This window comes from Sciurus carolinensis, chromosome 11 (genome assembly GCF_902686445.1).
Source record: "Sciurus carolinensis chromosome 11, mSciCar1.2, whole genome shotgun sequence".
Taxonomy (NCBI): Eukaryota; Metazoa; Chordata; class Mammalia; order Rodentia; family Sciuridae; genus Sciurus; species Sciurus carolinensis.
Genome location: NC_062223.1, coordinates 113,304,938 through 113,327,857, shown reverse-complemented (window position 1 = coordinate 113,327,857; position 22,920 = coordinate 113,304,938). Strand labels below are relative to the sequence as shown.

General features: G+C 38.8%; 1 protein-coding gene and 1 pseudogene across 1 annotated transcript in view; both read left to right on the top strand.

The window, feature by feature from the left end:
* Positions 1-21,737, top strand: part of Tmprss5 (transmembrane serine protease 5) — an 89,461-nt gene extending 67,724 nt beyond the window's left edge. The window contains exons 12-13 of the mRNA XM_047517529.1: positions 19,664-19,754; positions 21,620-21,737. Coding sequence (XP_047373485.1) covers positions 19,664-19,708 — 45 coding nt within the window. The 3' untranslated portion in view covers positions 19,709-19,754; positions 21,620-21,737. The remainder of the gene's footprint in view (positions 1-19,663; positions 19,755-21,619) is intronic.
* On the top strand, positions 21,705-22,449 carry LOC124958930 (bax inhibitor 1-like; annotated as a pseudogene).
* The last annotated feature ends 471 nt before the right edge of the window (positions 22,450-22,920 follow it).

Below are 22,920 nucleotides of genomic sequence, written 5' to 3'. Positions count from 1 at the left end.
TCCAAGGCGAGGATATCAGGGAACTTCAAGGTCATACTGTTTGCCTCTTTCCCTCCTCTCTTTCTTTTCCTCCCTGCTTCCTGAATAACCTTTATAACCGATGGCTATGGTTTGAATGTTTGCATCCTAACCTGCAAAGTAATGGTAGTAGGAACTGAGGCCTTTGGAAGTGATTAAGTCATTAGAGTGGAGCCCTCATGATTGGGGTCAGTGTCCTTTAAGAGACCACAGAGAGCTGCATTGCCCCTCCACTATGTCAGAACAAAGGGAGAAGGTGCCGTCTATGTACCACGTGATGGGCTCTCCCCAGACACTGAGTCATGGACTTCTCAGGTTCCAGAACTGTGAGCAATGCATTTCGGTTGTTGATAAACCACACATTTTATGATTTTTAATACAGTAGACTGAATGGGCTAGGTCACTTACTAACAAGCATCATGGGCCAAAGGTTGAGAGGAGTGAAAGAGCAGGGAACATTCTAGAACAGGAGCTGGAGGTGATGAGGGGAAGGTGATTGCTCTTGGTATGTGGAAGTGGGGTTGTCTCTTGGCTCTCCCTTCTTCCCCGTGCAGGCTCATCCACAGAAAGGACACAAACAACCTTCAGGGACAGCTTATCCTCCAGCCCTGGGCCAGGCAGACAAAAACCACATCAATCCTCTCTTTCCATTGGCCTTTATTTCTGCCGTCAGTACCCAGAGAGCTCCAAACATTGAAAGACAAGTGTCCTGTTGATGTTTCCTTCAGGCCTGTGGTCACTGTTCAAAATGAATATGAAAAGACTCAAAACAAACTTAACTTCAAGGATTTGTTCAAACATTCTAAGATGTGAATTGAGAAGCGTGATTCACTAACCTCTTTGAAGCTTTTGGTACTTGGTAGTCCATTTTCCATATGCAGTAAATCCAGGTGCTGACCTGACCATTTTGATAAACCAAGCTGACCTTCCAAGAGCAAAGGACCAGGGTTCTTTCTGCCTGTTGAAGCCCTCTGACAAAGGCCACTGGGAAACCTAGTGACTGCACATAGTGGAGTTTATTAAACATGCCAAGAAAGGGAGCATTACCTGGACAGGGCTCAAGAGGGGGATGTTAGTAGGCTTTTTTGATAGGGTAGTTGTAGTATGGAAATTAGTGAGGTCTGGGCCTTTCATTTGTAAACCAAGTGAACTTCTGGAATAGTTATAGGTTTTGTCTCTGAAGCCTGAGTCCAATCAGAATCACTGTTAAATCATTCCCCATGTTCTTAGTGTGGAACATTTGCATCCTTTCAAAAACAAATTATTTATTTATTTTTTGACACCAGGGATTGAACGCAGGGGAGACACATCCCCAGCCCTTTATCAATACTTTATTTAGAGAGAAGGTCTTGCTGAGTTGCTTAGGGCTTTGCTATATTGCTAAGGCTGAACTTGCCATCTTCCTGGTTCAGTTTCCTGGGCCGCTGGGATTACAGGCACGTGCCAACATTTGCATCTTTATGACATGGTGTTAAAATAGTTTGATTTTAGTTGTTTTCCCTAAGCATGGTTTGGTACAATTGATCAATTTTGCAAGTTGAAGTATAGTTTCACAACTTGTGGTTATGGGGAACAAGGTAGGAAAGTAGATCTCCCATAGGCAGACAGGATAGGGCCTGGGAGAAGGCAAGGAGGGGAGGAGAACATCAAGCCATTCTGGAAGGAGACAAAGGGTCTGGAGAACATCCTGTCACTGCCCCTGGTGGCTTCAACCACAATAGCTCTTCCTTAGTTACCTCCACCCCTACCCCTAGCAATGGACAACCACAAAATCATCCCTGAAACACTTCCTCTTGTGCCAACAAACCCTCACCCTCGCCTTTATGTTAATAAAGCCTTGAAAACTACTCTTCCAGATTTGTTGAAGAAGACAAAATAGAGTTGCTTGACCCCTTTCTGAATCCTGTACCCCACCTACAGGGACAATCAAGCCCATAAAAACCCCTGGACAATGGACCCATCCAAAGAACTCATGCACTCATGCTCTGTGTTATGGTTTCAGCTTTGTTTCTTACCTCAGAGAATAGAAGTTGACATCCAAAGAGTTGCCTCTCCTCTGACTTAGTCCAGGAACAAATCCTTAATGGAAGTGAGAGCACACAATTGTTCCCATTGGGAATGTCCCATTCCCTGCCTCCTGGTCTCAACCCCTGTCATCATCTATCACCTCCACTGCCAGGATCCACCTCCACCTCCATCACTCACCACCACCCATCCCATCCCCATCCCTCCACTCCCAATCAGTGCACTGTGTGCCAGGCAATGTGCTATGTGGTTTTATTCAATTTCTCTTGATCATTTTATTCTATCTCCTCTCCAGCTTTTTGATGAAGAAGAGTGGTTTTCAACTAGAAAGATAATGATGCCGGGTGCCTCCCCCATAAGAGCTAAATTAGAAGTTCGGATTAGGGCAGAATTTCTTGGATTAGCAGGAATCTCTATCTTAAGAACATTTTGTAGGTGATTTTGATGCACTAATGACACTTGAGAACCATAGATGTAAACAGTATTATCTTTGTTTTATGGATGGATCAAGGGAGAGGGGATTTAAAAATAATTTCTTTCTGTGATCCCAGGAAAGGTTGTGTCTAAGACTAGTTTGGGGAATAGTCTTAAAGAATCAAGACAAAATTGCTTGTTCCTACTTATGAATACCTAATCTAATTTATGGTTTATCTCACTTTATAGCAGAGGAAATGGAAACCAAGAAAAATAAAGTAAGTTACTGAAAGTAACACAGCTCCTAAGGGGCAGAGTCAGGATCCAAAAGCAGACTTGACTGACACGGGTACTGTGCTTTATTCTGGGTACCAGGGTTGTCTTTGGAAGCTGCTCTTGGGCTGGCCCAGGTGTTTCTTTGTTTTACTAACATACAGATGATGTTTTTGCTTCTCCACCAAGAATAATCTGCTGTCTGCTGTCCGAGTCTTCATGAGCAAGGCATCTCATCATCATCTTCCTCCATCCACAGCAGCATCTTTCAGTTCCTCTGTCCTCCCTGGCACCTGGGTTTAGGACTTTAATATCTTTTATCCTTCTTCCCCTCTCTTCAGTAATCATATCCTGTCTTTTTTCTGATACATTTCTTTCCTCTTTTTCCAATTCCACTGGCTGTTGTTCCAGGTCTTCATGCTTTCTGAATCCTTGTAAGTCCTTCTAACTAGCTTTATTAACACCTCAGTTTCTTCCCCATGTCATCTACTCTGCACTTGATAAAAATGTTATCCTCTAAAAGTATATTTGCTGACACTTCCTGTTCCAAACCCTGTGAAGCCCACACTGCTTATCCACATTCCTCCCCAAGGGGTCCCACAGATTCTACAGTTTCATTTTAAAAATATATAACAAATTATAACAAACATGACTTTGTTTTAAAATCACTGCACAAACCAAAACTAAGCAATTTCAATATCCTACTGAATATTTGATCTCTTAGTAAAACATAATGGATTGATTGCCTTTAACATAATGTCAGTGTTGGTAAAAATTAGAGTGAGTCTGGACATAAAGACTAGCTTTAATTTCATATAAAGCAACACTTCTAGTATTTATTTAGTTTCCTTTCTTAGAAATCAATTTCTTTCTGCGTAATGGTGATTTTTGTGATGTTCAATATCCAGTTCTCGAAAGTATCTTTTCTATACTCTCCTTGTTGTTTCAAGAAATGGTTGCTTTTCTCTTTATCTTTCACTTGAGATAAGATTTCTAATCTAGTATAATCACATGCACTTACTCATATCTGGTAGGTAGATGTTATAGGACCATTAATTCTACCAATGGTCTATAATCACCATTTAAATAAAATCTTGAACTGTTTCAGGAAGTGTCTAACTCCTGAATGTATCACCATCCTTTCACATAATTATTCCTTGTATTATAGAGACAGTTCTCTAACTTCAGATCTGATTTTTATCTCTATTGTAATACAGAACTTGAACTCACCTGTGGTAAAACTAATTTATACATGTGCTACAAAACCTACCATGACTTTACACATTACTTTCTGGAAAAATGTCTTTCCTGTGTTTTGTAGTGACCCTGAGTAATATACAGGCAATTGCTTTCACTCACTCTTATCTCAAATGCTTAGAAGGTCTCTCCTTTTTTGACTTCTTGGGCTGAATTCTGGCTTGGAGGGTGTGTTAGAGGTGTGATGATGCTGACTGTGTTAGTCTATTGGACAACTACCTTCCGAGTGGTGGCTCAGAGACCCATCCTAGCTCCTTCTACTTTATGATTAATTAATTTCTCAGGTGGGACATTTGTACTTGCTACAGGCTGGGCCTAGAACCAGCACACATAACTTCCTCCCTCATCCATGGATTGTGAATATTTGAAAAAATATGGTATCTGCCCTGAGCATGAATAGTTTTTTTTCCTTGTCATTGTAATTCAAACAATACAGTACGGCAGTTATTTACACAGCATTTGGCTTGATTAGATGTTTCAAGTAATCTAGAGACAATCCACCAGGGTCTTGGAATCAGTGTTCTGTGGAAAATAAGAAATGACTATTGGCCAGTGCTCAGGCACTTGGCCAACCTTGTGGCATGTGGGAAAATTCTGGTAGGTAAGCAGATCTGTCTTTTTTTTTTCTTTTTCTTTTCGGTGGTACTAGGAATCAAACCCAGGGCCTCACACATGCCAGGTAAGCACTTTACCACTGAGCCACATCCCCAGCCCAGGCACAGATTTGACTGAGGACTACTAACTTTTAAAGTAAGGGAAACAAGTTTCCCTCTGGGGTGGGTTAGGAGGCCTGAGGTCTCATCTACAATATTAAACTTAGGAAGGCCTCACTTGAGTGTATGATATAACCCAGTGAATAAAGTATTATGTAGCTGTCAGTGAAGACAGTTGTAAAAACTACATAGCAGGGGCTGGGGAGATAGCTCAGCTGGTAGAGTGCTTGCCTCGCAAACACAGGGCCCTGAGTTTGATCCCCAGTACCTCCAAAAAAAAAAAAAAAAAAACAAACTACATAGCAGCATGAAAATACAGTTCATTCATTTATTCAACAATTATTTATTGCTGAGTATATTCATTTGTTGAACAAATAAAACCTTAAAGTTTTGTTTTGTTTTGCACTGACTGGACTAAATGTTTGTGTCTACAACCCCCAAGTTCATATTGAAGCCATAACCACCAGTATAATAGTATTTGGGGATGGGGTCTTTGGGAATGAAAGAGATTTAGAAGAGGTCACATGGGTGAGGCTTTCATGATAGAATCAGTGCCATTTTAAGAAGAGCTACCAGACAGCTTGCTCTCTATCTTTCTTCATCATGTAAGGACACAGCAAGAAGGGGGCTATTTGCAAGCTAGTAAGAGTATCTTCACAGACTCTGAACACTGCTGGACTTTGATCTTAGACTTTCTAGCCTCTAGACTGTGAGAAAATAAATTTTCATTGTTTAAGGCCCAGTCTATGGTATTTTGTTATGGCGGCCCAAGTAGATGGATACTGCAGTTCCTTTTATTATTATTGCCCTTGAGTAATAATATTGTAGGGTATGTGTTAAACTAAAATTTAAAAAGGGGGAGTGAAAAATTTTTAAACTAAAATTTACAAAGGGGAAATGAAGGGTTTTAGTGAATTTTGGAGGTTAGGTTTTTATTTTTTTCTCTTTCAGATTGTCTTGAAGGTAAACTTAGTTTAATGTAGGTTGAAAATGAATTTCTGTTACCTAAAAGATATTAATATGAAAATATTGGATATAAACACCTTGTAGGACAGTAATTATAACATAAACTGTTAGAACATTCCAAAAATTTTTTTCATTTGAATCATGAAATAATGAAGAAATAATAATGATAAAGAGTATGTAAAATTCAGAGTGATTTACTAACAGACCTTTAATTTTTCAATGTATCCAACAATGTTAGTGTGACTATTCAGTAAAGTGTGGATGTGCATTTGTGGGGAAATGGGTTCAGGGGGCAGGTATATACAAATGTTCATATACACATATGTTTAACATGGACACATGTATTTTTTAGTGATTATAAAATAAATTTATTTTCCTTGTTATTAACCAAGTCAGTTGGTATAGATTTCTATAATAAAGGAATGAAAGCCATTTAACTAAATAAATTTATTGATTTGTACAGAGTTTGTATGCCAATATTCTAGTTGAAATGTTTAGGTCTTAAAAAAAAAAACCAGTGAATTCTGAGTTACATGTTTGAAAACAAACTTAAAGGAAAGAAATTTCAAATCTAGAATTAATTTATTTGTAGATCTACAAGTTATTTCAATGATCCAAAGACTGTTTCCACCCATTACTTCTGTCATTTCATTTTAATTTATTTTTGGCCCATGCAGTATAAATGAAGAATATATTAGTGAATTGTAGTGATTTGTTTTGAAAATAGAAATACTCCAAAATTTCCAGTTTAGCCTATATGTAGCAATGAAAAAATTAAAGTTTTTAAAAATTATGCACTTACTGCAACTTGAAAAAAGAGCAAGTAGACCAAGATAGCCAACCATAAACCCATGTGAGAAGGACTGGCAAGGGCACAGAATATCCATCTTAGATAAATCTGGGAGCAGCACGTTCACTGACAGCTCAAGGTCAGAGCTCCCTCCTCTGTATTTTCCTCACTGGACAGCCTCTAGTGGCTGAGTCAGTGCCCACCTACCTAGTTTTGGGCCACTTAAAACCTGAAACTTGAGCATGGAGGTACCCTTAGAAGAAAAGATGTACAAAGGAGCTGACTCTAATCTTATTGGTGAGATTGGACAATATCTGATAACAAATTCAGTCCATGCACACTCCAGGATAGGTGGAAACACAAGCCATCAAATCTGGAGGTACAGTAGTATTCAGGAAGCTGGAGACAAGCAAGTTAAGACTGATTCCTGAATCTGGCAGCCACAACCAAGATAAGACTTATACTTTGAATTCTTAAACTTAGAGCTGGGATACAGCTCAGTAGTAGAGCACTTGCCTAGTATGTGCAAGACCTGTGTTTGGTCACCAGTGGTATGAAAAGAAAAAAAAAAATTCTTCAGCTCACCTGGCAAGTTAGGTTTCCTACTTAAAGGGTTCCCGTACACTGTACACCTGGGACTTACAAAGAATAAGTGAAAATGGGGGAATATGCAGATTGCTGCAAGGACATTAACAAGAGAGGGGGACGTAGGAGTGTCAAATGCCGCAGGTAGGTCAAGTTGGCTGGATAATTTTAAGTCATTGAAAAAAAAAATAACAAGCTGCAAGAGAAATTTCTGTGCTGGAATAGTTCTCAAACTTTAGTCTGTCTAACCCATTAAGTTCCGTTTGCAATCCTGTGAACATAATATATGTTCAAATATTATTTCAAAATTATAATAAGTGGTATATTTTGTTGCTCATTTAAAGTTGGTGGGGACAAAATGGACAACCTGGAATACATTTATAGGTTCTAGATTGCTAGGCCCCATCTCTAGAGATTATGATTCTTTGGTTCATATAGCACTGAGAAATGTGCATTTTAAACCCACTGCTCAGGTGATTCTCAAGGAAGTGGTCCTTGGTCATACTTTGCAAGGAGAGTTGGCATGGGTCATTGGACAGGAAGTAAGGGGTGATGCTAACAGGTGGTGGGTTACTAAGGAAGTGAACACAAGTGTGACCTCTTTGGACATTTTAACAGTGGAAAGAAGAAGAAAAGATCAGGGAGGATAGTTGAGAAAGTGGCAGAGTTGAAGAAGCAGTTTATGAGATCGGGAGACGTGAGCTTGTTTATAAGCAGAGAGGTAGATGAAATGTTGGGTCAGGTAGGACTCTTGGCTTACAAGTAAGAGAATCATGAAGTTAAAACTGGCATAAGCAAAAGGGGAGTGTTTTTGTCGGCTTTTCATTGCTGTGACCAAAATACCTGACATGAAAATCTTGATGAAAAGTTTATCTTTTCATCAAGTTTATCATGGTCTCAGAAATCTCAGTTCTTAGATGGCCAACACTATTGCTCTGGGCCTATGTGAGGCAGAACATCATGCTGCAAGGGTCAGTGGAGGAAAGTTATTTAGCTCATGGAAGGGTCAGAAAGCAGAAAGTGAGAGTGAGAGAAAGAAAGTGAGAGGAAGGGGCCACAGGAAGAACAACCCTTCCAGGGCCTGCCCCCAGTGACTCACCTCCTCCAGCCATGCCCCACCTGCCTACAGCTACCATCTACTCAGTCTGTTCAATCTAGGATGAACTAATTAGGTCACAGTTCTCATAATCAAATCATTTCACCTCCTAATATTTCTGCATTAGCAGAAGCTTTTGGGGGACACCTCATACCCAAACCATAACACAGAATATATTGGCACATGAGATGGAAAACTTTAATGTAGATAAAGACTCTTTCTTTTGCCTGCTTTATTTTGGCTTCATTATCAGGTTTCTAATGTTGGCAAGATGGCTACCAGAAACTGAACATTTTGAACTTCCCAGGTTTAAATTCAGCAGAACAATGATCCTTTTTACCAACAACAACAATGAAAAAGTTCCATTAGTCACATCTTCATCCCTGAACCAATTACCTTGGCTAGGAGAATATAACTCTGATTGGTCAGTTTTGAGTCTAATGCCCCCTATCTTGAGGTGGTGGGGAATCACTTATAGCAAAGCCATGTGGATCCAGATCTGACAAGGTTTTGCATCCTAGATTAAAATCAGGGTGCCGTTACTGGAAGAAAGTGAATAGATACTGCATTTTTTTAAAGTCAGATATCCCCTGTGGAGATAATTTATGGAACCAGGACTAAGAGCATAATTAGTCTCATTTCTTTTTGTTAACTTAATTTCCTTTTTATATTGTGAAATATTTCAATCATGAAAACAAGAATAAAACTAATAAAACAGGCACTCTTGCTTCTATAATCTCATTTAGGAAAGGATTATTTTTAAGCCACATTTACTTATGTTTTAGTCAGTTTTTTTGCTGCTGTGACTAAAAGACCTGACAAAAATAATTTTAAGTAGGAAAAGTTTCTTTGAGGGCTCACAGTTTCAGAGGTCTTAGTCCATGGACAGTCAACTCCATTCCTCAGGGCTCTGGGTGAGTCAGAACATCTTGGTGGAAGAGTGTGACAGAGGAAAGCGGCTCACATGATGATCATCAGGAAGCACAGAGAATCTAAGCTCAGGCCATTTCCTGCTCTCCCTGTCTTCTGCGACTGGGAGTCTGGCATGATGAAGACTTTTGTGCTCTTAGGCGGGTCCTTCCTCCTTTCTCTGATATTTTGGAATTCTTCTGCACTCAAACCAGCAGTGACCTCGATCTGTTCTGATGATTGTTTGCTAGTCAGAATAAAAAGAAGGCCCTTTGATAATGACACAGAAGTTAAAATTGGTGACATTCACCTGGGAGATGACTGTCCTGTGACAAGGGTGCTGTCATCCAACTATGAGTTTTCTTATCCTGTCATTCACTGTGGAATCAACAAATTTGTGTTCCAAGGGACTGATGTTTTCATATTATCCAAGATGAATTACCAACCGACATTGGATATCGCCTATACATTTCAGGTGCTTTGCTTTGCGAAGAGGCTTCAATTCTCATCCCTGATGCCTTTTGGAATGAATGGATATGATGCCGATATGTTGGGTGATAGCTTTGAAGTGGCAAAAGAAGGGCAATCATTGTCAGCTCCCTCGCAAAGCATGTGAACCTAATTTTGGCAGTTAGAATAAGGAACAACTATTCATGAATCCCTGGACTAATAATGCCTGTGTTTTGACTTCTGTTCCTCCCTGAGTTCCAGGAGCAACTGGTGCACCCTCATCTGGGACTCAGTTTCAGTAATACTGTTGTTCTGTCTTCCCAAGATAGTAAATATGTGTTATCTGCTTAAATACCTTTCTGGAATATTGGATAGTCTACATCTCTAATGTGATGTTTAAACATTTTAAATGAGTTAATTGGGAATGACAGTACCATTGCAACTTTGTATGTGAAGTCAAGTTTGCAATAAAGCTGCTACCACATGAAAAAAAAAAGAAAGAGAGAATCTAAGCTCAGCTCACCAAATATGTGCCCCAAAGGTGCCACCCTCAGTGACCCCCCTCTTCTAGCCACACCCTACCCACCTTCAGTTACCGCTCACTTAATCCCTATCAGGGGATTAATTCACTGACTGTGTTAGGCTCTCATAACCCAATCATTTAAATTCTGTATGTTCTTGCATTGTTTCACACATGAGCTTTAGGGGGGCACCTCACATCCAAACCATTTGGCTTAGAAAATATATTTAGGTAAATATCTCATTTTTTAAAAATCTAGGGATTGAATCCAGGGACACTTTACCACTAAGCTCCATCACCCAAAATATCTCAATGTTTTTATTTTGAAACAGGGTCTCAATAAATTGCTGGGTATCTCCCTGAGGTTGGCCTTGAACTTGTGATCCTCTGGCCTTAACCTCTAGAGTCACTGTGATTATAGATGTGTGCCATTGCCCCTGACTGTAATATCTCATTTTAATAGATTAAAGGAAAATTTATTTATTCATTTATTCTAATTAATTATACAAGACAGTAGAATGCATCATACATAAATGGAATATAACTTCTCATTCGTCTGGTTGCACATGATGTAGAGTACACAGGTCATGTAATCATACATGCACATAGGGTAATAGTGTCTGATTCATTATACTATACTATCATTTCTACCCCCATATCCCTTCCCCTCTCTTCACTCCCCTCTGTCTAGTTCAAGATACCTCTATTTCCCACCCCCTTATTGTGAATTAGAAAACATTCAGCTTTTGATTCTTTGGGATTGGCTTATTCACTTAGCATAAAGTTTTCCAGTTCTATCCATTTACCGGCAAATGCCATAATTTCATTCGTCTTTAAGTATGTGTATATATACCACATTTTCTTTATTCATTCATCTGTTGAAGTGCATCTAGATTGGTTCCTTAGTTTAGCTTTGTGAATTGAGCTGCTATAAACATCAATGTGTCTGCATCACTGTAGTATGCTGATTTTAAGCCAAAAGGAAACATTTTATCATTCCAATAGATGCAAAGCAAAAAACATTTAATGGAATCCAACACTCTTTCTGGATTAAGAAATATAAATCTTTGCAGATTGTTACAAGAGGTTTCCCTAACTTGATTAAGGATACTTCTAAAAAATTAATAAACAACATACTTAATGGTGAAGTTGTAGAAGTATTTCTATTAGATACAGGAATAAGAACAGGACAACTACAATTGATTCTATAGATAATGCAACAAAATAAGAAGTAAAAGATTGGAAAGACACATATATGCTTCCTTTGCAGATGATGTGATTACATCACACATTCAAGAGATGGGCTGGGGTTGTAGCTCAGTGGTAGAGCACTTGCCTCACTTGCATGTGTGAGGAACTGGGTTTGATTCTCAGCACTGCATATAAAAAAATACATACATACATACATACATAAATAAATAATAAAAATCCATTGACAACTACAAAAATATTTTTTAAAAAAGTATTCAAGAGGGGGATCCAAGATGGTGGACTAGAGGGTGACTGCATCTCCCGACGCTCCAGAACTCAGGATTCAAGAAGGGGCGGTATTGAGAGACTCGGACCAACACAGAGCCAGGGGTGAGTCTCTCCCACCAAGTGAAGCTCTGCCCGGGCAGCAGGCCCGGACAGGGGCAGCTTCTTGAAGCAGGGCAGGGCAGCAAGAGACTTCCCCAAGCAGCCCTGCTCTCTCTGGTGGCAGGCGGGGTCCATAGCCAGCTTCTTGGAACAGGCCCGCCCAGTGAGAGCTTTTCCTTACAGAGCCAACCCCAAGCCCTGAACGCAGCCGCGGGCCCCGGCCTGCAGGCGGCTTCTGGGACCAAGGCAGGACAGGGAGAGGCTTTCCCTGAGCAGCCTGGCTCCCTCAGGCGTAGGCAGGCCCTGTCTATGGCCAGCTTCTAGGAGCCGGACTGCCCAGTGAGAGGATTTCCACGCAGAACCAGCCCCCAGCCCTGGACCCAGTAGCGGGCTAGGGGCAGCCTTCTTCAGAAGCACTGCATTATCAAGTTCCGCCAAGACTTCAGGCTACTGAAGGCTAGGAGGTGATATACTAGAAATCTACAGGGACACTATAAGCCAATAGGGGAAATCTGCAATATCTCAGAGTCCCACTGATATCTGACCAATATGAGAAAACAAGGGAAGAAAATGTCCCAAACAAACCTAGATACTATATCAATAAAACCCAATGACACCACAGCAGAAGAAATGTCAGAAAGGGAGTTCAGAATGTACATAATTAAAACAATCAGGGAAGCAAACGAGGAGATGAAAGAGCAAATGCAGGCATTGAAGGAAGAGATGAAAGAGCAAATGCAGGCATTAAATGATCGCACCAATCAGCAGTTAAAAGAGCAAATATGGGAAGCAAGAGATCATTTCATTAAAGAGTTAGAGATACTGAAAAAAAAAAAAAAAAACCAAACAGAAATCCTTGAAATGAAGGAAATAATAAACCAAGTTAAAAACTCCATAGAAAGCATAACCAATAGGATAGAACACCTGGAAGACAGAACCTTAGACATTGAAGACAAAATATTTAATCTTGAAAACAAAATTGGCCAAACAGAGAAGATGGTAGGAAATCATGAACAGAATCTACAAGAATTATGGGATATCATGAAAAGGCCAAATTTAAGAATTATTGGGACTGAGGAAGGCTTAGAGAAACAAACCAAAGGAATGAACAATCTATTCAATGAAATAATATCAGAAAATTTCCCAAATCTGAAGAATGAAATGGAAAACCAAGTACAAGAGGCTTATAGGACTCCAAATATACAAAATTACAACAGACTCACACCAAGGTACATTATAATGAAAATATCTAACATACAAAATAAAGACAGAATTTTAAAGGCTGCAAGAGAAAAGAATCAAATTACATTCAGAGGGATACCAATACAGATATCAGCAGATTTTTCAATCCAGACCCTAAAAGCTAGAAGGGCCTGAAACAACATTTACCAAGCCCTGAAAGAAAACGGATGCCAACCAAGAATCTTATACTCAGCAAAACTTACTTTCAGATTTGACGACGAAATAAGATCCTTCCATGATAAACAAAAGCTAAAAGAATTTACAAAAAGAAAGCTGGCATTACAGAACATTCTTAGCAAAATATTCCATGAGGAAGAGATGAAAAACAACGATGCAAATCAGCAACGGGAGGAACTAGCCTAAAGGAATAGCCAAATAAAGGAGAAACCAAATCATGTCAAAAAACAAAAATGAGTCAAATGACTGGGAATACAAATCATATCACAATAATAACCCTGAATGTTAATGGCCTGAATTCATCAATCAAAAGACATAGACTGGCAGATTGGATTAAAAAGAAAAATCCAACAATATGCTGCCTGCAAGAGACTCATCTCATAGAAAGAGATACCCACAGACTAAAGGTGAAAGGATGGGAAAAAACATACCATGCACATGGACATAGCAAAAAAGCTGGAGTATCCATCCTCATTTCAGATAATGTGGACTTCAAACCAAAACTAGTCAGAAGGGATAAAGAAGGACATTTCATACTGCTTAAGGGAAGCATAAATCAGCAAGACATAAGAATCATAAATATCTATGTCCCGAACATTGGCTCATACATGTACATCAAACAAATCCTTCTTAATTCCAGAAATCAAATAGACCAGAACACAATAATACTAGGTGGTTTTAACACATCTCTCTAACCACTGGATAGATCTTCCAAGCAAAAATTGAATAAAGAAACCATATATCTCAATAACACAATCAACAATTTAGACTTAACCAACATATAGAATATACCATCCAATGCAGAACGAATACACTTTCTTCTCAGCAGCACATGGATTCTTCTCTAAAATAGACCATATTTTATGGCACAAAGCTACTATTAGCAAATATAAGAAGATAGAGATACTACCTTGTATTCTATCAGATCATAATGGATTGAAGTTAGAAATAAATGACAGAATAAAAAACAGAAACTTCTCCAATACCTGGAGATTAAATAATATGCTATTATATGATGAATGGATAACAGAAGACATCAGGAGGGAAATAAAAAAATTCTTGGAAGTAAACGAGAACAAAGACACATCATATCAAAATCTCTGGGACACTATGAGGAAGATTTATTTCATGGAGTACTTAGAGGAAGATTTATTTCATGGAGTGCATTCAACAAAAGAAGTAAAAATCAACAAAAGAATTAAAAATCAACAAATAAACGACTTAACACTAGAGCTCAAAGCGCTAGAAAAAGAAGAGCAGACGAACACCAAAAGTAGTAGAAGACAGGAAATAGTTAAAATCAGAACCAAAATCAACGAAATTGAAACAAAAGAAACAATCGAAAAAATTGACAAAATAAATAGTTGGTTCTTTGAAAAAATAAACAAAATTGATAAACCCTTAGCCACACTAACAAAGAGAAAGAGAGAGAAAACTCAAATTACTAAAATTCGGAATAAACAAGGAAATATCACTACAGACACGAGTGAAATACGAAACATAATTAGAAGCTATTTTGAAAATCTATACTCCAACAAAACAGAAAACCTTGAAGACATCAACAAGTTTCTATAGACATATGAATTACCTAAACTGAACCAGGAGGACATACACAACTTAAATAAATCAATTTCAAGTAATGAAATAGAAGAGGTCATCAAAAGCCTACCAACAAAGAAAAGTCCGGGACCAGATGGGTTTTCAGCTGAGTTCTACAAAACCTTTAAAGAAGAGCTCACTCCAATACTCCTCAAAGTATTCCATGAAATAGAAGAAGAGGGAACCCTCCCAAATTCATTCTATGAAGCCAATATCACCTTGGTACCTAAACCAGACACATCGAGGAAATAAAATTTCAGACCAATATCCTTAATGAACATTGATGCAAAAATTCTCAACAAAATTTTAGCAAATTACATACAAAAATATATTAAAAAGATAGTGCACCAAGATCAAGTGTGTTTTATCCCAGGGATGCAAGGTTGGTTCAACATCCGGAAATCAATAAATGTCATTCACCATATCAACAGACTTAAAGTTAAGAATCACATGATTATTTCGATAGATGCAGAAAAAGCATTCATGCTCAAAACACTAGAAAAAATAGGGATAGTGGGAACACTCCTTAACATTGTGAAGACCATCTATGCTAAGCCTATGGCCAATATCATTCTAAATGGTGAAAAACTGAAAGTATTCCCCCTAAAAACTGGAACAAGGCAGGGATGCCCTCTTTCACCACTTCTATTCAACATCGTCCTTGAAACTTTAGCCAGAGCAATTAGACAAACCAAAGAAATTAAAGGGATACTAACAGGAAAAGAAGAACTCAAACTAGCCCTGTTTGCTGATGACATGATTATATATTTAGAGGAACCTGGAATTTCCACCAGAAAACTTTTAGAACTCATAAGTGAATTCAGTAAAGTAGCAGATTATAAGATCAATGCTCATAAATTCAATGCATTTTTATACATAAGTGATGAATCTTCAGAAAGAGAAGTTAGGAAAACTACCCCATTCACAATAGCCTTGAAAAATATAAAATACTTGGGAATCAATCTCACAAAAGAGGTGAAAGACCTCTACAATGAGAACTACAGAACACTAAAAAAAGAAATTAAAGAAAACCTTAGAAGATGGAAAGAACTCCCATGTTCCTGGATAGGTAGAATTAATATTGTCAAAATGGCCATACTACCTAAAGTGCTATACAGATTCAATGCAATTCCAATTAAAATCCCATTGATGTACCTTGCAGAAATAGAGCAAGCAATTGTGAAATTCATCTGGAAGAATAAAAAACCCAGAATAGCTAAAGCAATCCTCAGTAGCAAGAGCGAAGCAGGGGGTATTGCAATACCAGATCTTCAACTCTACTACAAAGCAATAGTAACAAAAACGGCATGGTATTGGTACCAAAATAGACAGGTAGATCAATGGTACAGAATAGAGGACATGGACACAAACCCAAATAAATACAATTTTCTCATACTAGACAAAGGGGCCAAAAATATGCAATGGAGAAAAGATAGCCTCTTCAACAAATGGTGCTGGGAAAACTGGAAAACCATATGCAACAGAATGAAATTAAACCCCTATCTCTCACCCTGCACAAAACTCAACTCAAAATGGATCAAGGACCTCGGAATCAGATCAGAAACCCTTCATCTTATAGAAGAAAAAGTAGGTCCAAATCTTCAACATGTCGGCTTAGGACCAGACTTCCTTAACAGGACTCCCATAGCACAAGAAATAAAAACAAGAATCAACAACTGGGATAGACTCAAACTAAAAAGCCTCCTCTCAGCAAAGGAAACTATCAGTAATGCGAAGAGAGAGCCTACAGAGTGGGAGAAAATCTTTGCCCCTCATACTTCAAATAGAGCACCAATTTCCAGAATTTATAAAGAACTCAAAAAACTCTACACCAAGAATACAAATAATCCAATCGACAAATGGGCTAAGGAAATGAACAGACACTTCACAGAAGAAGATCTACAAGCAATCAACAGATATATAAAAAATGTTCAACATCTGTAGTAATAAGAGAAATGCAAATCAAAACTACCCTAAGATTCCATCTCACCCCAGTTAGAATGGTGATTATCAAGAACACAAGCAACAATAGGTGTTGGTGAGGATGTAGGGAAAAAGTTACACTCAAACATTGCTGGTGGGGTTGCAAATTAGTGCAGCCACTCTGGAAAGCAGTATGGAGATTCCTTAGAAAGCTTGGAATGGATCCACCATTTGACCCAGCTATCCCACTCCTTGGCCTATACCCAAAGGACTTAAAATCAGCATACTACAGAGATACAGCCACATCAATGTTCATAGCTGCTCAATTCACAATAGCCAGATTGTGGAACCAACCTAGATGTCCTTCAATTGATGGATAAAGAAATTGTGGTGTATATATACAATGGAATATTACTCCACCATAAAGAATGATAAAATTATGGCATTTGTAGACAAATGGATGAAATTGGAGAATATCATGCTAAGTGAGATAAGCCAATCTCAAAAAACCAAAGAACGATTGATCTTGCTGATAAGCAGATGATGACACATAATGGGGGTGGGAGGGGTTAGTGTTAGGGTTAGGGTTAGGGTTAGGGTTAGGGAGGGGGGCAAGAATGGAGGAAGGAAGGACTGTATAGAGGGAAAAGAGGGGTTGGAGGAGTGGGGGGGAAGGGAAAAATAACAGAATGAATCAAATAACATTACCCTATGTAAATTTATGATTACACAAATGGTATGCCTTTACTCCATGTACAGAGAAACAACATGTATCCCATTTGTTTACAAAAAAAAAAAAAAAATTCAAGAGAATATACAAGCCATGAGAACTAAGAAAAAATTTATCATGTTCCCTGGATACCAGATCAACATATAAAGACAATGGCATTCCTTCCCCAAACAGTAAACAATCAGAAATATAATTAGAAAAAAATCTCATCGATAGTACCAACACAGAAAACTATCAAAAAATGTGCACATTTCCTGTGAACAAAAACTGAATGAAAAGCTCAATTTCTTTTGTGTTATGATTCTTCTCTGCTTCCATCCCTTCTTGCCTAGTGGTTTGCATTTAACTCCTCCCAACCTACTTGATACCTATTTCAGAATCTGGTTTTATAATAATGTTACTCAGAGTTCTCCCTTGAGGCGATGGTGGATTGTCACAGATCCCAGGGTCTGGTATAAGATGCCTCTGGCCTCCCACATCTTCAGGCTTCAGTTTACAGAGATTTGTAAGTAATATTTTCTTAGCATTTGTCAGTAATATTTTCTAACCTCTTTTTTTTTTTTTTTCCACCTAGGAGAGGCTAGGGTGGTAGAAACTCCTGGCCTCAGTACCTTATTTTTCATTCCTGTTTCCCTAGGATCTGAGGTCCCAGCTGCCCCTTCCAGCTTCTGGGCCTAGACCCCAACAAGAAGTTCCATTGAAGGTCACTCTTGTTATGGTTTGGATCTGGAATGTCCCCCAAAACTCATGTGTTGGAAGCATGATCCCTAATGCAGCAAGGTTCAGAGGTGGGTCTTTTGGGCAAGGATTGGATTATTTGGGTTCTGACTTCATCAATGGATTAATTCATTTGATGGATGAATCCATTGATACCTGAATGGACTACTGGGAGCTAGGACCTAGTTGGAGGAAGTAGGTCACTGGGGATGTACCCTGGAAAGATTTATCTTCTTAAGCCCCTTCTACTCCCTTTCATGCCCCAACCTGTTCTAGCAACTATGAGCTGAGCAGTTTCCCTCCATCATGCTCTTCTGCCATGATATTCCGCCTTACCTCAGGCCAAGAGCAATGGAACCGGCTGACCATAGAGTGATATCTCTGAATCTGTGGGCCAAAGTCAGTCTTTTCTCTAAGTTGTTCTTGTTGGATGTATTGGTTACAATGATGAAAAGCTGACTCACAACTTTTTAAAGTTTTTTTTTGTTTTTGATCAATGCAAATCTTTATTGAAATTGATTATGTACATATATATGGATATATTTTGCTTTTACTTTTTACTTCATTTCTATGCATTTGGAGTAGCAGGAATTATCCACCACAGGTCAGCTTCATTCCTTTTCTTAGAGAACAAATGGAAGGAGGGGATGACAAAAGATGGGCTGTTTATCTAAGTGATTAAGAACAAAAATTCATGTAAATGTCTATTTTCAAAAGCCCTTGGGAAATGGGCAAAATAAAAGTGAAGGGCACGTCGAGAAAGAGGAAGGAGTGGGAGACTAGAAAGTTTGGAGATGGGAAACAGGAAGGAATAGAAGAAGAGGAAGTCCTACTTAGGAGTCCCTGCCCCTCTTTGGGCATTTTGAATTCTATCATTTTTCTTCAGTGTGGGGAAGAGCCCTTTCCTGTTACTTCTGAACTTCCCACTTCTTCACCCTCTTTCCCGAAGAAAGGGAGGGAGAGGGAAGTTTCATTTCTCTCCTATCCTAGTGGATTTTCACAAAAATCCAGCCCGAAGATGTTCCCAGGATTCAGTCAGGACCTTCCCTTTGTTCCTGAATAACTGTTTCCAGGTGAAGATACCAACTGGAAATCAAGTTCACCATATAGTCCAGTTCAAAAACTTGCACTGATAAACCCTCATTTTCTTTCTCTCATGTAGCATTTTTAAATCCTACTATGTTTCAGGCCCGGAGAGTCCCAAGGAAAATTCATAGATAAATAAAAAAGGACATTGAGCAGTCACTTGGTCCTGCAGCCACACTTGATAATAGAGATTCCCCTTGAATTCCTCCCTAGCCCTCTCCTTTCCTTTCCCACACTGCTGCCAGTCTGTGAACCTAGGAGGAAGAGTCAGCTCTCTGGTTAAACAGCCAAAGTCCCTGCTTAATCCTGGTTCTCTTGTTTTACCATGAGGACCCTGGCTGTGAAAGTATTTCTGCTTTGTCTCCTGGTCAACATCTGAGGAGGTCATCTGAGGAGGCCCGTGCTGTGATCATGGCCACCAGTGTGCCAGGGCTTGTCTTGGGGCTTATCCAAGCTCCAGGAGGCAAACTGCAGATGGTTCTTCTATTTTTAGATGCTGGGATATTGCCCATGAATGAGCCGGTGACCTGGAAAAGCCAATTCTCCCTCCAATCTCTGTTTCTGACTCCCTCATTTCCCTCTATTGTTCTACTAGAATTTCCTTTGGGCTATGGACTGGAATGAAATGACCCAGAGATAAACTGAGCTGGACTGTGGTCTGGGGACACAAGACCCTGATATCTCAGGTACCTGCCAAGACTGTAGCCACCAAGACTGACTTAAGGCATCACACACTGGACGGTTTGTTCCTGATATCTGTTTGTCTATTGATGCTGGCGTCGTTTAGATTTCCATCATGCTTTCTTATTAGTAAAACCTTTTTAAGTACCACCCCAGTTTTTATGTATTTATTTATAAATTCTACACAAGTACATTTATACCAATCTATGTGTTATAAAGTTCATACAGGAAATAAATGATTTATAAGCTGAAATAGTTCTGAGGTATTAGAAGTTCTCATATTATTCTTTTTTCTATCCTATAGATCTTCTGGCAAGTCCCACTGTGACAATCATTGTACTTCATGGTTAAATGAGAAAATGTACTTAGGAAGCTTTTAAAATTTTAAAAAAATTTTAAATTGTTGATTTGAGGAATAATGTAAAGATTTTTGTTGGGTTAAGTTTTTTTTGTCAATATATAATAATACATATCTGAAATATCTTTATTAGAAAGATGACCATCTTTGGATTAAGCATTGCCTTCTCTTTGAGCTCTCTTAGAACACAAACCTTTTTGGAGAAGAAGCATGTTGCATCCTTTGGATTAGTACCTAAATTAGGATGTTTTCCTCAGAGTCCTAGTACTCAGTAAGTAGGAAAATTCTAGAAGAATCTGTTGAATGAGAGAACGAGAGTAGAAAGGATGTGAAAAGGAAAGACCAAGAAGTGTAAGAGGGAGCTAGGGTGCTGACTGGTACAATGAATGGGAGTGTGCCCCTCTTCCTGATTTTGCTGAGGGATGGAAAGGTTTTTTTTCTCTTCCTGGGAGCGGTACTTCAGCACAGTGTGGGTCCTTGCAGTGCAGAGATTCTCTGCTCTGAGGTGTTATGGGGAATGCAGGGGTGTCTGGGTCCCTAGCCATCTGGAAAGAGGAGTCTGTTCCTGCCTTTCTGTGTAAGCCAAGCGGAGCCACTGTTCCACTTGTCACCTTTACTCTGCTCTTAGAGCAGACTACCATGAGGTGGCAGAAATCTATCTATTCACTGATAGTTATAAGGTACTCACAGGACCCCCCTTGGTATCTTTTGGACATTTTTGTAGGTGGTAGAAGATTTTTTTTGCTAGAGAAGAGATGCATACTGAGATTTTACCCCTCTTGTCAGCCTTGGGCAGGTTTTTGTTTGCTTTTGATCCCTTCTCTCCCAAAACAGAAAGGGATGTGCACAGATTGGGCTAAGATGAGAGAGTAAGCAAGAACATTTTTTCTTCTTTATTCTCTCAATATACTTGGAAATAAAGACACTTGTAATGAATAAATACATGTACATGTGTGTGTCTGTGTGTGTGTCCACAAATGGCACCAATCGAATTTGAATAGCACTGAATTTAAAGATTCACATGGGAGAATTACTTCTTTGCAACACTGAACTATGGTATTTGGGAAAATGGTGCATTGCTATGTCTCTATATTCAGGTTTTCTTTAATGTCCTCTAGTCATGTATAATAGTTATTATCCTATAAGTCAGTTGACTTGTTTTTTTTTTTAAATATATATATTGTTACTTGGCAATGGACCTTTATTTTTTATTTTTATGTGGTGCTGAGAATAAAACCCAGTACCTCACACATGCTGGGCAAGCATTCTACCACTGAGCCTCAACCCCAGTCTCTGACTTGTTTTTGGAATTTTTATATTTTATTTTGTTGTTGGATATTGGCTGTTCCTATTGCAAGTTGACATCCTTAGTTTACCAAACACAATGTAGAATTATTTTGTCAAGTTTCTCAAAAAGTTCAGATAGTATTTTGTTTGGGATTGCATTGATTTTATAGATTAATTCTGGAAAAATTAGAGCTCTACATTTTCTACCTTCTTTATGTCTTTTAGACAAACTTAAAAGATCAATAAGCTTTAGAGAGCACACCGAGGTTGGAAGAGTTGGTCGGCGCCAGAGAAGCAGATTCAGAAGAGTGGTGGCTGTCACACAGACTCCAGAACCATGAACAGATTTGATCAGAAGATTGACTTTGATGCACTTTAAAAATTTTCACGTATAACCCCCTCAAGACAGTAGCACTTTAAGAAGGTTTATGCCAATTTTTCCCTTTGTAAGTTTCTGGTGATTGTGGGGCCTATGTCCATGTGGTCACTCATTTCATTCAGGTTGGTCTGCTCTCTGCCTTGGGTTTCCTGGGGTTAATGATTTGTCTGATGGAAACACCTTGAAGCTGTGAAACTGAGCAGAAAAGACTGGAACTTCTGGTCAGATCTGCTTTTCTTGTAGGAGTTGGCCTGGGTCCTGCTCTGCTGTGCTTTGCTGTCAATCTCAGCATCCTTCCCAGGCCTTCATGGGCACAGCTATGATCGTCACCTGCTTCCCCCTGAGTGCACTTTAGGCCAAGCGCTGGAGCTATCTCTTTCTGGGAGGTTTCTTGATGTCAGCCATAAGCCTAATGATTTTTGTCTTCCCTGGGGAACCTTTTCTTTGGATCCATTTGGCTTTTCCAGGCAAACCTGCATAGGGTCTGGTGGTCATGTGTGGCTTAGTCCTTTTTGATAATCAACTCATTATTGAAAAGGCTGAAAATGGCAATAGGATTATATCTGGCACTATGTTGATCTCTTCTTAGATTCTTAGATTTTGTTGCTCTCTTCAGAAAACTCATGATGATATTCTGACTATAAAGGAGAAAGATAAAATGAAAGATGTGAAATGACCATCCAGCCTTTCCTAGTTTGACTTCCTCTCCTTCCACCCATCATGTCCTCTTTGTAAGTGATGTATTCTGTGATAATGAAAAGCATCAGAAAAGTTTTTGTACTTTGGGATTTTCTCTATTTTTTTTTTTTTGATCAAAAAACTGATTATAAGAATATAGGTTGGAGTTTGGGTTCATAAAAAAAGAACTTCAATAAGTTTTAAACTTTTGTCATTGGAAGCATGTACATCACTTATTAATTTCTTATATTACAGATTTTGTTGCTATTGTGAATAATGTCTTATTTTCTATTTATTTAGTGTTTGCAAGACTGTAGAAATGCTGCTGATTTTTTTGTAGATGGATCTTGCATTTAGCCCTCCTGCTGAACTAAGACCATTAGCCTTAGTGTGTCATTCAAGAGTGCATACTTTGAAAATCATGAAAGTTTTGTCACTTTCCTTTCAACCTAAATCCTCTGATTGTTGT